The 14,669-nt window shown below is 41.7% G+C and overlaps 1 protein-coding gene across 3 annotated transcripts; it reads right to left on the bottom strand.

Annotated features, from left to right (window-relative positions):
• Positions 1-6,001: 6,001 nt before the first annotated feature.
• Positions 6,002-14,302, bottom strand: cibar1 (CBY1 interacting BAR domain containing 1). Of its 3 annotated transcripts, none has more exons than XM_037795573.1 (9): positions 14,114-14,298; positions 12,071-12,305; positions 11,895-11,963; positions 10,663-10,764; positions 10,422-10,427; positions 9,735-9,839; positions 9,317-9,430; positions 7,312-7,431; positions 6,002-6,427 (listed from the first exon to the last, which is right to left on the bottom strand). In XM_037795573.1, the coding sequence occupies exons 1-9, from the start codon at positions 14,140-14,142 to the stop codon at positions 6,305-6,307; spliced, it is 903 nt and encodes a 300-aa protein (XP_037651501.1). In that variant the 5' UTR covers positions 14,143-14,298; the 3' UTR covers positions 6,002-6,304. The 3 variants fall into 3 exon arrangements, with proteins under 3 accessions (XP_037651501.1, XP_037651502.1, XP_037651503.1); XM_037795575.1 differs by lacking the exon at positions 6,002-6,427 and adding an exon at positions 8,141-8,252 and having other exon boundaries at positions 14,114-14,302; XM_037795574.1 differs by lacking the exon at positions 7,312-7,431 and having other exon boundaries at positions 14,114-14,301.
• Positions 14,303-14,669: the final 367 nt, after the last annotated feature.

Below are 14,669 nucleotides of genomic sequence, written 5' to 3'. Positions count from 1 at the left end.
ACTGCTGCAGTGTGTGTGTGTGTGTGTGTGTGTGTGTGTGTGTGTGTGAAAGAAGGTGAAAGCATTTGTTTGTACGTACACACATTTTTTTCTGTGGTTGTTTGTGGGAATCTCTGTGTCTTCCTCTCTTGCTTTTCATTTTGTGATGCTCCTATGATATCCTGTGTTGGTGTGTAGTATAGAAATGACAGGTTACGCTGCTGTATCAGGCTTCCTGCCTGTGTTTTGACATGTTGTGTGATATTCAGTAAGAGAGCGTGGGGAGTTCAGGAAAGCGGATGCGATGTTCTCAAGGGGACTAGCTCGTCCAATGGACTCTTCGCAACCTTGGAGAAATCGTAAATACACACACACACACACACACACACTGTCCCCTCGTTTCTCCATGCTGTCATGTACTAAAGTGTCCCTGAGAGACACTTAACACATCACTCAGTGACTCCATGCTTCCAGACATAGCTCTGACCCCCCGTGGTTGACCTGAGCTGAGCCTGACAGCTTCTCATGTCACATTCTGTCTTTGGTTTCACTTTATTTTTCAGCCTGAGGAGAGCGAGAGGACACGAGGAGTGTGGGGGGGGGGAGTTGCGTCATTCAAGGGAAACACTGTGTTCAGATTTTTCAGAATGTGGAAGGAGAGAGAGCTGTCTTTGTTGTGCAAGAGGGCGGACAGATCCACATGACCTGCACATTCAGCCACTTTCACACTTCCTTGTGAATTAGGACTTACCTGAGACATGAGGACTGTAGCAGCCTCTGCCTTCTGCTCGTAGAGAAACGAAAGACAAATACTTGTATTATAATATTTGCCTATGAGAATGAGGCTACCTACTGTATGCTTTAAATTTGAATAATATATGTATGTCCCGTCATTCTACTGTATTCATTGTATTTCTTCCTTGTTTCGGTCCCGGCTCTACCGAAGACCAACAAAGAAGAGTCGCCATGTGTTCGGCCTGTCTGTTTGTCTTTCTGCTTCACATCTTCTGCCTCTGAGTCACATGAGGATCCATTACTGAGCGGGCAACAAGCACCAGGTGGCTGCAGTCTATAACTACTTTAAATAAATGCACATTTTGAGACGAATGCAAAGGGACAGAGCGGGTGGAAAAACAGAGCTGAAGTGACTCTTCTCAGCAATACTGAATAGCAATAACAGAGTAAATCCTAATGTTCTTTGTCCAGCAGTAAAAAAGCTCACATAACATTTGAGTCAATTAATGTTAATGTTAATGTTTGTAGAGTTAAAGTTCATAAAAATAGTTTGATATTGTAATGGACTGTGGCAGAGATACAGTACTGCTGATAGGAGTGTAGTAATATACTAGGAAGTGGTTGATCAACTGTAAAAACATTCACCTGGCAGCAACCTGACACGCACACACACACACACACACACACACACACAGGCTCGCAATGACTACAACTGATACCAGGCTGCTGGCTGATGAGAGGCACGGGACAGATAAAAAGGCGAACACAGGAACACACACACACACAGACACACACACATGCACACACAGCGCTACACGCCAAGGCTGAAGCGACAGTGAGCTCCTGAGCCAAGGCCTCCCTCGCTGATCACAACACCGGTCTGTCTGATAAGCATCTTGTGCAATACACCGAAGCAAGCGTGCGCGCTCTCTCTCTCTCTCTCTCTCTCCTTCCCATTCCTTTGAAAGCGGATGATTTCGACATCATTAACAACAGCCATGGGGCGGGATAGATTGGCAGGCAAAGTATGAGGCCAAAGCTGGATATCAGGTCCAACATGTAACACAGACACACAAAAAAACATATATGAAATACACTTGGAGAGACGCACATGCTCTCAGACACACTGTATCATATAATCACACTAAGACTGGATAAATAACCCTTTTTACATGCATGTCTGGCTTTTTCCAGTTCGTTTATATTAGTGAAGGATATATGACTTGATATATCAGTCTTTAGAACACACACCCACACACGTACACATTTCACTTCCCTCTTATTCTTTGCAAACAGTGATTTATGCTGAGCAGGGATATCCAAGTGACGCCACTATCAGGCATCGGAAAGTAAATAAGAAGTCCCTTTCTGCTTTATCATCATCAGATGATATACTGTCTATAGCAGAGCACATCAACGCTGACACAGATTTATAATACTGTACGCTCGTTGGAAGCACCGGCGTCCCTTGATTTACGTTTGTGCCTGCGATCCTGGAATGCGGGACGGATACTGTACAATAACTGTTATGACTTACTGCCCCTGACGACAGGTACACTGCCTTTCATGTTGATGCATAAATCAGGGAGATGGGAGATGAGCGGTTGTTGTATACCTTGGCAAGACATTTCGGAGCAGCTCCAGGTCTACCATCTTGGTAATAGCAAACACGTGACTGGAAGTACACATACAGCACTTCTGTAGTTACACATGAAAACATGCAATGTAGCTTAAATTGACACCCCAAAATCAAGAATACATATTTTCCCTCTTACCTTTTAATGCTATTTATGAATCTAGATTGTTTTGGTTTGAGTTGCCGAGCGTTGGAGATATCGGCCGTAGAGATGTCTGCCTTCTCTCGAATATAATGGAACTCGATGACACTCGGCTTGTGGTGCTCAAAGCACCAAAAAATACATTTTAAAAACTCAACAGCAATGTCTACGTCTATAAATCCTGACCCGGTTACTCAAGATAATCCACATACCTTGTCGAAAGTAGTTTCATGTAGAAACTATTTTCTTTCTACAGAACTACAGCAGGCCTACACTCGCCAACCATATCACTGCGTAGAAGGAAGCGTGCATCTTCCGATGGACGAGCAGCCCTGTCTCCTAAAAATTACGCTCCCATACAGCTAAACTGCATTCTCAATTACTTTCGGAAGGAACGTATCACAAAATTTATCTGTAATGATATCTGCAGGCTCCCGCAGCAAGTGACCTAATAAAACGAGCAACACGCAGAGCAAGTAACGTAGTGTATCGAGTGACCGTTAATGAAACTCACTCACGTAGTCATTTTAAGCCAAAATATGATGTTTTTTTTTACTAAACCTAACCCAGTAGTTTTCTGTTAAATTTAATTTAGCTGGGAGCTATCAATGCAGTGTGCAGATTTTTTTGCCTGACCATTGCACATGCACAACACATATGTTGTTATACCCACATTAGCTCACACACACGCATATGCAACCTTGTTTGCTGGTGTGAAATCCAGGGATTGTGGCGGGTTCAGAGTTCTTAGAACACCAGCAACACACTGCGAGTCTGCCAGAGGAACCGCAGAGTGTGAGACTCACACACACACACACACACACACACACATACACAGAAACATACACATGCCATGGCAGCGCTGTCAGTGAGTCAGTGTGTGAGTCACACTCCGGCTATGCTGCCTCTCGATTTTATAAGAGCCGCCAGCGCGGCACTGTATTTAATATTCCAAACAACTGTACTGTAGGACTCTGTGGCACACATGCACGTACTGTATATTAACATTATACATTTACATTCACACACACACACACACACAAACAGGATATTTCCTTTGGCCAAATACGCCTGCACAAATACGATTTAGGAGTTCACACATATACAAACACACACACACACACAGATGCATGCTCGTCATTGGGGATGACGGTTGAGTCAGAAGGGGAGAGGAGGGGAATCCTCGCCTCTTTGTGAGCTGGATCTATAGGAGAGCCAATCATAGGATCCTGCAGCACGGATACCGACTCCATTAGGTTTGACCTATGAATCACCCAACCTATACATTCTCACACGTTCACTGCTTTAGGGTGAAGGAACATATGGAAAGGTGTGTGCTTGAAATGTCACGTTAAGACATGTCTTTATATCTTTTCTCATATTCTGAGGTGGAATATCGGATCCCCACCTGTTTCCCAGTGCTAAACTGGCAAAGCAGACACAAAACAATGGCTCTTACTAGCACTGGTTGGTTTTAATATGGATCAAAAGGACTGAACCACTTGTATGCACATGTAGAATCCACCCAGGATTAGTCTTTAGTTTACATTTGTTATTGTTTGCATAAAACTGCACTCTCATGAGGGTGAAATGATTCAGTCAAGTTTTAAAATGCTTAAATTACACATCCGGATGTTTTTGTCTCACGGTTCAAAGCTCCCTTTTGTGGCTTTCAAAATGCAATCAGTCTGCTTCTCTAGAGAGTTAACTGATAACAGGTGACACACATACACATTCACTGCAGCTACCTACAGATTGAAAAGAACACAATGTCTCCTTATCACAGTTTCCCAAATAAAAGAGGTAAGAAAAGCTTTAAACAGCACCCTCTGGTGGTGACTTAGGGGGAGTGAACATCCTCAGTAACTATGCCACAGCATTTCAAAGGAAAGTTTTTTTCCAATCCCAGGGGAAAAAAAGCATTATTCATTGGTTTACTTGATGTTGCTTTTATTGTGGGGACTCCAGGTGCCAATAGTTGCATTTATTGGTAGTTATGGAAGACATCTGTAGAACCGTATTTGAAGAAACTAGCAATGCAGTTTGATGTTCAGAGAAAAAAGAGAAGGCTACTAGCAGTGTAAGATCAGTGGCATAAGGCTCAAGGGGAAAGGTGGTGCATACGAAAGCAGCTACCATGAGGCTGTGCGGCGGTTGACGTGCGCCGTGGGTGTTGGATTTGATGGGAGTGGCGTGACGCTGAGGGGCAATGAGTCACAGTCAACGATAAGGACCTGGGGTTGTGACTGACCTCTCTCAACTGTCCCTCTTTCTCCCCCATACTCCTCCTCCTTTCTCCTCATCTGGTTCTTTGCATGGGGATCCTTGTTTGTTTCTTTTGATTTTTACAGTCAATGAGTCATAACTAACTCTTGCCTCCTTTTGTACCTTTGACTCTTCGCTAAAGTGAATTCTTTCTTTTAGCCTCACATGATTCTTTCTTTTCTTTCTTTCTTTCATTTTCTTTCAGACCATTTCCTCTCTCGCTCGTCGCCGTCCTTTCTTTTTACCCTGTGATCAGGGAGTGGAGCCTTTAGGTTTATCTGCGATTGGGAAAAGCTCTCTGACTCACACAAACAAACACACTTTTATAAGGTGATGACTCATTGCAACACAGGCCATTCAGATACACAGCACACCAAAGTGAAAACTGGTACGTGTTGGTGCGTCTGTGTTTGCATACACATTAACCTTTATATGCATTAAGGGGCAATGACACACCACCTACGCTGCTTTTATCTCACACAGTCACTGAGATAATCAGTGTTGCTGTAAGGGAGGTTTTTGATATAACAAATATGAGGGCCAATATTTGTTGCATCAAAAATCTTGTTATTGCTTGCACGACAGCTTTATGAATTCAGTTTGTGCATGTGTGTAAATGGGCCTACATTGTTTCTTTGCATACAGATAGTGATGCAAACATGTAATATGTGAGCGTTTATGTGTGCAAGTCCAATGGCAGAAAAGTATTCATCATGACACGGGCAGATGAGGAATAATAAATGTGTCGAGTGACTCATGCAAGACAGACATAGGAGCCATCAGCCTCCACAGTGGCAGACAACACACACACACACACACACACACACACACACACACACACACACACACACACACACACACACACACACACACACACACACACACACACACACACACACACACACACACACACACACACACACACACACACACACACACACACACACACACACACACACACACACACACACACACACACACACACACATATCCTGATAAACAGACAGAAATGTGCAAAATGTCCCCAGCTTCATTTGTACAACTTCTGCATGTCTGTAGAAGAGATGAGTCACTTTCAACTGCGGTCGTCACGTAACTACTGTCTCTTAGGCTGATTCACACTCTGAACAATTTCTAAAATCAAACAATCAACCTCTCTGCTGCCATTTTTATGCAAAGTGAGTGAGTGAGGGTACACCGTGTACTTATTATAGAATGGTAATTCACTGGAACAACGCAAAAAATTGAAAACTGATTTTCTTTTTTTAATTCATAAAGATAATAACATGGTGCAATAAAATAAACGCACTGGTCGTTCCAGTACAATTGAATATGTAATGTGCATACAAAAATATATAAGACAATAATTGGCTGGAATTTCAAAGACAAATGTTAGTAAAGGACAACATGTTCTCTTACAAAGCATCACACAACTACAACACACTTACAGCTCTACAATACTGCTCAGACCACCTGTATGAGGTGATTTTGGCAATGACACAGTAATACACCTTTTGATATCCTTTTTTCTGTTCCATACAAAATAATTAATGTTCATCATCTGATTCCTCCTCTTCGTCCTCCTCTTCCTCCTCCTCTTCAGATTCATCTTCATCCTCTTCGTCGTCCTCATCCTCTCTCCTCGTCTGGCGACTGCTAGCTCTTTGTTGCTGTGACAACAAATAAACAGTCACCACGCAGCTACAACACTCAACACAGACAGTCATTACGCACGATTGGTGCTACCGGTTTTCTCCTGAACTTTTCTCTTTCGCTCGAGTACAGGTGTGAACACACCTCCATATGCACCAAATTCCTCAGGTTACATTTGTCTATATTTGTAGTATAATACTATATGAACGTAAATATGTCCTATGTTGAAGGACAGTTAAGTTCATATCCTGGCATGTGTATAATCTAAGAATGTTGACTGCAACTGTGTTTGTTGTTTAGCAGTGATTGCAGATACCCGCAGATAAAATCAAACCTAATCATGGAAGCAAAGTATGATCTCAAGTTGTGGCGCAAGATGCACTTGAGGCACATTCTGATGACATGCGCGGACTGCAATCTGCGAGCTACAATCTTGACATCTGTAGATACAAGATACGACGTCTGAACACACACTGAGACCTAAAGAGGACAGATCTTCAGAGATATCAAATAATACTCCTCATTTAGTGAGAGAGAGTGAAGACTGGTTGTCACAAGTCAGTACAGTGCCACTGTGAAGATGCTGGGGTAAACTGTGAAACGTGGGAGGAAATGCATGATGATACTGGCATGCGATGACGAGTGGAGATTCAAACAGAATGATGGTTGGGATGACGCTGTGTATAAACTTTGGCACGACTGATAAGACTTATCGAGCCACCAGCCTCGACTGGTATGAGGAAGACTACTCGAAAAGGGAAGAAGGGATTTTTTTTTATGTCATCACCACAATGCAATTTATGTAACTGTCAAAGTCAAAGATAAAAAAAAAAGCCATAACAGAAACTTCAGTCAGTCAGGGACCTTCTGGGGAAATTCTAGTTTTCATTTGTAATCTTACCTGTAAGGTCCCTGCTGTACTCAGGAAGGACCCGGTCCGATCGAGGGAGGTTTTGGAATTAGCTCGCACTATGTCTAAGCGTGACTGGTAGTCAGGGGGGTGCAGCAAGCTCCTGAACACCTGCCAAAGACAGTAGGCGCTATATTTTTCCAAAGAGAAACAGGAGAATGGAAGCAATGCCTACACACACACCCATCGGTAATCTTATGGTATAATATGCAAGAATTAACTAAAAAGCAATGTATAGACTGGTACAAAAATAATCCCTCTCAATCATCACTTATGCCGCTCTGGAAGTGTATGGTGGTGTCTGTATCAGCAGAGACCCTGCAGCCCTCTGCCTGTATTTTCTCTTTTCTTCTTATTTTGCTTTACTAGGGACGCTTCTGGGCGTCAACAAAGTGACTTTGTGTCCCACATGGGGTTGTAATCCCCAGCCAATGACAGCGTGCAGGGTGTGCAGCCTGTTCAGGTGATCAAATATCGCCGTTTTGTCCCGCCCCTTGGCTTCTGATACCGAGGCACAAGACTCCACATACAAAGCGGACGCATTTCACGGATGGGAACGGGTTGTGTTATTATGTGCATGTGTTCCAGTGATCCCCCTGCTCCTCTCTGTACTGTGAGTGCAGCTATGATCGGTGTGTCTGTAGTTTGACGGGCAGCACTGAGCCACAGCCAGGAAGCCTGCATTCATTCAAAATCCGGCAACTCGACATCTTCCCGCAGGGTTATGCGTAGTCAGTTGTGTGCTTTAGAATGTAGCCGCCGTGAAACAATCAGAAAATGACGTTATATTGCTCTGATTTGCTACTTTGTTCTCACCAACGCCGCTCTCTCTCTCTCTCTCTCTTCAGTCACTGTATAGCTCGTACGACCATCGCTGCTCTCTCTCTCCCTCTCGGCTGGTTGAGCTGTGGTGGTGTGGCCAACTTTGAATGCTGTTTGTTTACAGCAACCGACAACAGCTACATATTATACCTTTAATATGTGCACTGAACATAATGCAAGTTAAACCATGAATTTAAAAAAAAAAAATGACTAAAGTGGCCACAGTGTACACAAACTGAGTGCACATTGTCACTTTAGGGATGTTACGCAATAAGTATTTTGTAGAACAGTTAAATAGGTTGTAAAGTCTCCGGGGCAAAAACACGACTGGAATACTCTACAACCTGGAATATCCAGCAAATCCGCAATCTTTCTTTCATCGCGCTTAAATAAAGCCGCTCAGAAGGTATGCCTTCGATAACGCATCAAACTGCCATTGAAACCACGCCATACATAAATTCCACAACAACTCTCAATCAGGATTATCTTCATGCCTGTCATTGTGCCTTTTTTCTGATGATTCAATCTCCCATGCTTTGTACTATGAGTCATTGAAAAGACAGCCTCGTCTGGGTGAGGAGTTTCGCTTCGATATGAATGGAAGGGGGATGATTCAGTGCAAAAACACACGAATGAGATGGCGAAGGGGTGGAGGAAAAATAGCACAAGGGCATCTGCGGGAGGAACCTCGCTCGCTCAATCATTGATCCTTTGTTTTCACACTACGGGCTTTGTCTCTTAAAATAGTAATAATAGAAAACATCTCGAGACCAAATTGTAAACAGAAGAAAGTAGCTCCGAATTGTGAAGAATTCACCGCAGTTTACTTCAAAAGTTACCACACGAGCGAAAGGGTGTGGACTATACATGAGCAATGAGTCGATGAGTAATGTGTGCATAAGATCATGATGGCTTCGCTTGGACTTGTTAAATATAACCGTCGGGTTAATCAAGTGCACGGCAGAGGGTGTACATAAGGACTGCTCAGCTTTAATCATCCCTAGTACACGGCCACATTTAAATATACATGCTTTCTCTGTTCGTCTGTGACACAGTGAGTCAGTTCAATAATTACACCTAAATTAACATTTGAAACATCTCCTATGCACACACACACACACACTAATGCTGGCAGGCTAATTATAACTGACTGGGTCGTGGGTCATCAGCCTACCTCCAGGTCCTCCTCCTCATCCACGCTTTGAATGCTCTGGTAGGCCAAAGTGTACACCTCCAAGGCCTTGGCGTGGAACGACATCTCCACTGTCACAAACTCACCGAAGATTTTCTATAAGGGGAAAGACATGGATAATAATTCAGTACTGAGTAGGCTTAGGAGCTATTTAAATGAATCACAAACTACCTTGTGGCCACAAGACATGAAAAACAGTTCTGAAATGACAGAACAAGAATAGTTTCAAATAACTGGAGGAGGATTAAGAGATGTGGGCAGGTGTGAAATATCCTCATAGCAATATATTATCACCGTCTGGTTTCACTTCACTGCCGCCCACGGTTTAAACCGACATGTACTGTATTTCCAACCACTGAAATTGTAGTTCTTAATTTGAGGTAGACAGAAAGCTCAGAACCTTGATGTCTCGGATCTTCTGCCTCTCAAACTCGTCTATTGTCTCCTCCAGCTGCCTGGTGGTCCGCGTGGCGTCCATGGTGGCTCTCTGGAGCTCACTTTCAGCCTGATAGGAGAACAAATCAATATACAACACAATACAAAAAGCGAAAGTTTTTGAGAAAATCTGTGTATAAACATAGAAATTTAACAGTATCCCATTCTGCTTATTAATGTGCTCAATTAGAAAATTAATACTTGATACCCGGGCCAATATCATCCAGTTTCGGAACTGCAGTTCCAGCCTCGCATGCGCCACGCATCGGCAAGAGCCCTTCGGACATTGACATGCTAATGTGCTCTTTAAACAGGAAGGGAAAGCAATAGCTTCTGCAATTTTGACACTTACGTCTCATGTGTTCATGCAATTTAACACCTTAACTTCACACATGGTGACTTACTGTATATGAGCTATATAAAATGAGTTTCTGCTATTACTTCTGTTTCCTATAAGTGCTGCAGGTTTGGCGTGTGTACTGTATAACTAGTGTGACAATGGCGAAACTGCAGAAGGTTTGTGACTTTATAAGTTTGTGAGTGATTACAAGTAATTTCCGTGATGTGCTTCACATCTATTAGAGAGTAATGACAAAATTGATTTCTGTTGGAGTTGTTACATGTGTTTGTAGTCATACATCACGGGACACACCTGAGACTGAAAGAGAAGTCAAGGAAACACCAAAAACAATATTAGCTTGTTGCTAAATATTCAAAATGGATCCAAGTTTATTTTTCCTGTTGCAATATTAATTAATATCTATGACTAACAAAGAATTAAGCTGTATCCAAGATGCCGCCTGCATGCAGTATAGCCTACAGGTGGTTGTTTTATCATTGAAAGTCTCTTATCTGTTTGATATTAGAGAATTTGAGAAACAAAACAAGGATACAATGATCTGCCTGTCTGAGGGGTTTCTCTGTCTCGTCCTCTCAAGCTGAGCCATCTGTTTGGCTTCTCTGTCTCTGGCACTCTGAGTCGTCTTCAGATCCTCCTGCACGGACGCACACAAAGACAAAGTAGTCATTACGAGAATGAACAACGATAGTTAGTTATTTATAAATTTGCATCAGGACATAATCAAACAAACATTTGTCATAACTCAGTGTTTCCAGATCAAGACCTCAAGTACACCCTGTTGTGCAGGTTTTTTTGTGTTGTCTTTGCGCTGAAACAGTTGGTAATGTTTTTTCTGGCACGCTCACTCACTGTGCAAACAAATGACCAATCACGATCAATCTCAAAGCGGACTGTTTCTTTTGAACAAGCTAAGAAGTATCTCGTGTGTTTTTTGGCACATACTTTAAATTCTGGTGAATTTTGAAAGTAGTTTTAACAAAAAGATGACTAGAAAAAAAGAGTCAGAGTACTTTGGAGCAGTGGGCGACTGGACCACACAAGGCAACATGACTAATTTTATAATTTATGGCGACACTGTATGAGAGAGAACATTCCCTTTTAATCCTGGTTAAAATAAGATGCTGAGAGGAGGAGATGCTAACAATGGCACAAAGAGAGGCTGATGCACCAGTGGGATGTCATCATTAAATCAACACTGCCCTCATGTGGCCATGCAGTGGTAATAACACTGACAGTAAAATGTCCCAAACTGCCCCCTAAGCCCCTATTATCATTTTTGATGACACAATTACTGGCATCATTGTGAGCCAGAGCACATTTAACCTTGAAACAAAAAAAGCTGCAGTTATTTAGATGTAACGGAAACACGAGTTAGGGACACACTACATGGAGAGGGGCCAAGGCAGGAAGGTAAACAATTTTACGACCTTTGAGGCACTCGTCCATTTTCTGTTGGAGCAGCATTTGATGCGTTTCTGTATAGCTGTGTTATAAATGTGATATCTCAACAAGCAAGAATAAGACAGAAAAGTAACATCAGTGCTCTTATAAATTACACAAAAGTAAATATATCTAAAGATTTTTGCCACGCAACCATTTACAGTAAAAAATACTCTGCAACTTGTAATTTTCTCTTTGAGGAGGCTTTGTACTAATTTTACAATAATTGTAGCTGGAACATGGATAAAGCTTAATGGTCATTGTCATTTGGCCCACTGGCATCAGTGTAGATGTTAACATGGCACAGCTCACAGCAACACTTACCCTTTTACGTTTCACAACAGCTCCATAGCTTTTTAATGGCTCTATGACTTTGGCTTCAAGTCTTTCCACCTGTAAGGCAAAAAATGTCACGTTAGCTGCTACAACAAATTTAGGCTCCCAATGTGAAATTATGATTAAAGTCAAAGCAGCAAGAAAATGAAATACTGTAGTTTTACCTCAGCTTGGCGGTAGTCTTGAATCTTGGCCAGGTGGTCAGCAAACTGCTTCATACCTCTCTTCAGGTGGGGCGTCTCTGTGTCTGCATACACGCTGATTTCCCTAACCAGGACGTCTGACTTGTCTCGTAGCCTGGCTGTTTTACGGACATAGGCGGCAAACAGTTGGCACATCTCTCCAAAATGTTTCTCCACATTGGTAATGTTTTCCTGGATCTTTCTGGTCTGGGTGTCCCTGGAGAGGAAGAAGGACATTAACAGTAGTAATCAAATCGTGTATGTATGGGGACAAAAAAAGTGCATTTCTCTCACCTAAGAGATCTTATTTTTGTGTACTATGTCATGAGTTTGAATCTATCTACATATAGCTTACGTGTAGCAGGCCATTATTTTCCAGATTCTTTCATAAAGCCTATTATGTCATCATCACTGAGACACTTAGCCAGCTGAGTGTAGTAAAACCTATTTATCTAGTAACAGATAGTGTTAATTACTGTTTAAGAAAAGCTCATCTTTTTTTTTTTTTTTTAAACTTGTGTTTTATTGATATAAAAACAAAGAACAAACAAAGATGTGTCAATGGGATATCGGGGTACAAAACTTAGTAATGCAGTGCATGATAGCTGTATTCATTCAGAGGGGCCACTGGTGTCCCAGTGATGGGTAAGATATGCTGTCCATTTGTCCCATTTCTCAGCAAACTCCGATTGCTGGATTCTCAGTACATGTGTGAGTCTTTCCATGTCAAATATCTCCTCAACAATGTTCTTCCAGTGATTCAGAGTAGGAGGGTCCTCTTTGCACCATTTCCTGGTGATTGCTTTCTCGGCCGCTGCCAACAAGACCTTGAAAAGGTATCGGTCTTCCCATTGCACAATTTCCCTTTTAAGGTTGCCTAGATTCATCACCTGGCATGTTTTAGGTATTTCATAACCCAGTATTGCTTTTAATTCCACCCATACATCTTCCCAGTATTTACTAATTTTCTTACATTCCCAAAAAACATGGGCCACTTTATCCTCTCCACACAGTCTCCAGCATATCTGTTGAGTTATCGTGAGAGTTGCATGTTCTTTACAACTACTAGTATAACTAGATTGAAGAGTGGAGATCTTGAGAGGATGAAAAAAAGAGTTCAATGTGAGGCCACACAGTTTGTTTTGATAGTTTTGCTGTAATAATAATAATAATAATAATAATAATAATAATAATAATAATAATGATAATCCTCCCCACACAGTCTCCACTAGAAGAAAATGTACTTTTTGTCTTGGGAGTTATGAAGAATCTGATTATGTTCTTCCAGCAAAATTCGTTCCACACCCTGGAGCTGGTGGTAGTTTGTTGAATGTTAGTTATATATATTATACCAATCTTCTTCGGTCAGTTGCATTTTCTTTTCGTTTACCCATTTATCTCTAACATACAGTGAAGAGTAGAGGAATAACCAGGTTGTGGAAATAATTTTGCTGGAAGAACATAATCATAATCTTCATAACTCCCAAGACAAACAGTACATTTTTCTTCTACTCAACAGACATGCTGGAGCTGGTGGTAGTTTGTTGAATGTTAGTAACATATCTTCTTCGGTCAGTTGCATTTTCTTTTCTTTTACCCATTTATCTCTAACATAGTGTGATGGTGATTCCTCTACTCTTCAATAGCCCTTGATACAGCATTGATATCACTTTACCTGTGATGTTTTTTGTGTGCTTTACACAGGAAAAGCTCATCTTTTAAAGGATAAAGTTAGCATTTGAGCTTTAGTTTGAGGATTATAAGCGTTTTGTGGCTGATAGAGAAAAGTCTGTTTGGGATCATAAACAACATCATCATGGTCCAGTAAATGTGTTTATACCTACTGATGAATAACCCCGGCTATATATCTGTAAGTAATGTAAAGCGTGAAAGCACAAGTGAACTCGCAGCTAGCTGACTCTTGAGAGGATGTTTTGTAAACGTTAGTGTTAATGTACCGAGCAGCTAACGTTACCGTTACCGGGAGGATTCAGCTCGTTTTAACGCATTGTTTCTCGGTCTTACCTCGCTCTGGCATCGGGCGTGCGGCTCATCTTTGCAGAAAAGGCAGTAAATGAAATGTATTCAGTGTTCAGGAGAGTTTATCTGGACTGGACTGAGATTTATCGCTAGCTAGCTAACCAATGCTTCTTCTCTCTCCTCAAGCTAGCACGCCAGTCTGCCGTTTCCATGGAGTCCCTGCTGGCGTTTCCGCTTGAGCAATGCATTCTGGGAGATTGAGTTTGTTTGTTTGTTTATTTAGATCCCCATCAGCTTTTGCATAGCAGCAGCTACTCTTCCTGGGGTCCACATAGTTTACATGGTGACAATACAAAAATACACATTCACACTACTCATCATTATACACTAACATAACACATCATAATACACGTCAACTGTAAATAAAACAATAATAACTGACACAGTTTAAATAACAAAAACACAAAGAAAATAGAATAAAGGCTCTGACTGAATCTATCATGATCTAACAGATAAATATCATCATTTAACATTTAACATGGAATGCCCATAATACCCTTACACACCCAAGAATACTTATTAATTACTAAAGTTTCTTCTT

The sequence above is a fragment of the Sebastes umbrosus genome, chromosome 15 (genome assembly GCF_015220745.1).
Source record: "Sebastes umbrosus isolate fSebUmb1 chromosome 15, fSebUmb1.pri, whole genome shotgun sequence".
Lineage (NCBI taxonomy): Eukaryota > Metazoa > Chordata > Actinopteri > Perciformes > Sebastidae > Sebastes > Sebastes umbrosus.
This window is presented reverse-complemented; position numbering and strand designations above follow the sequence as displayed.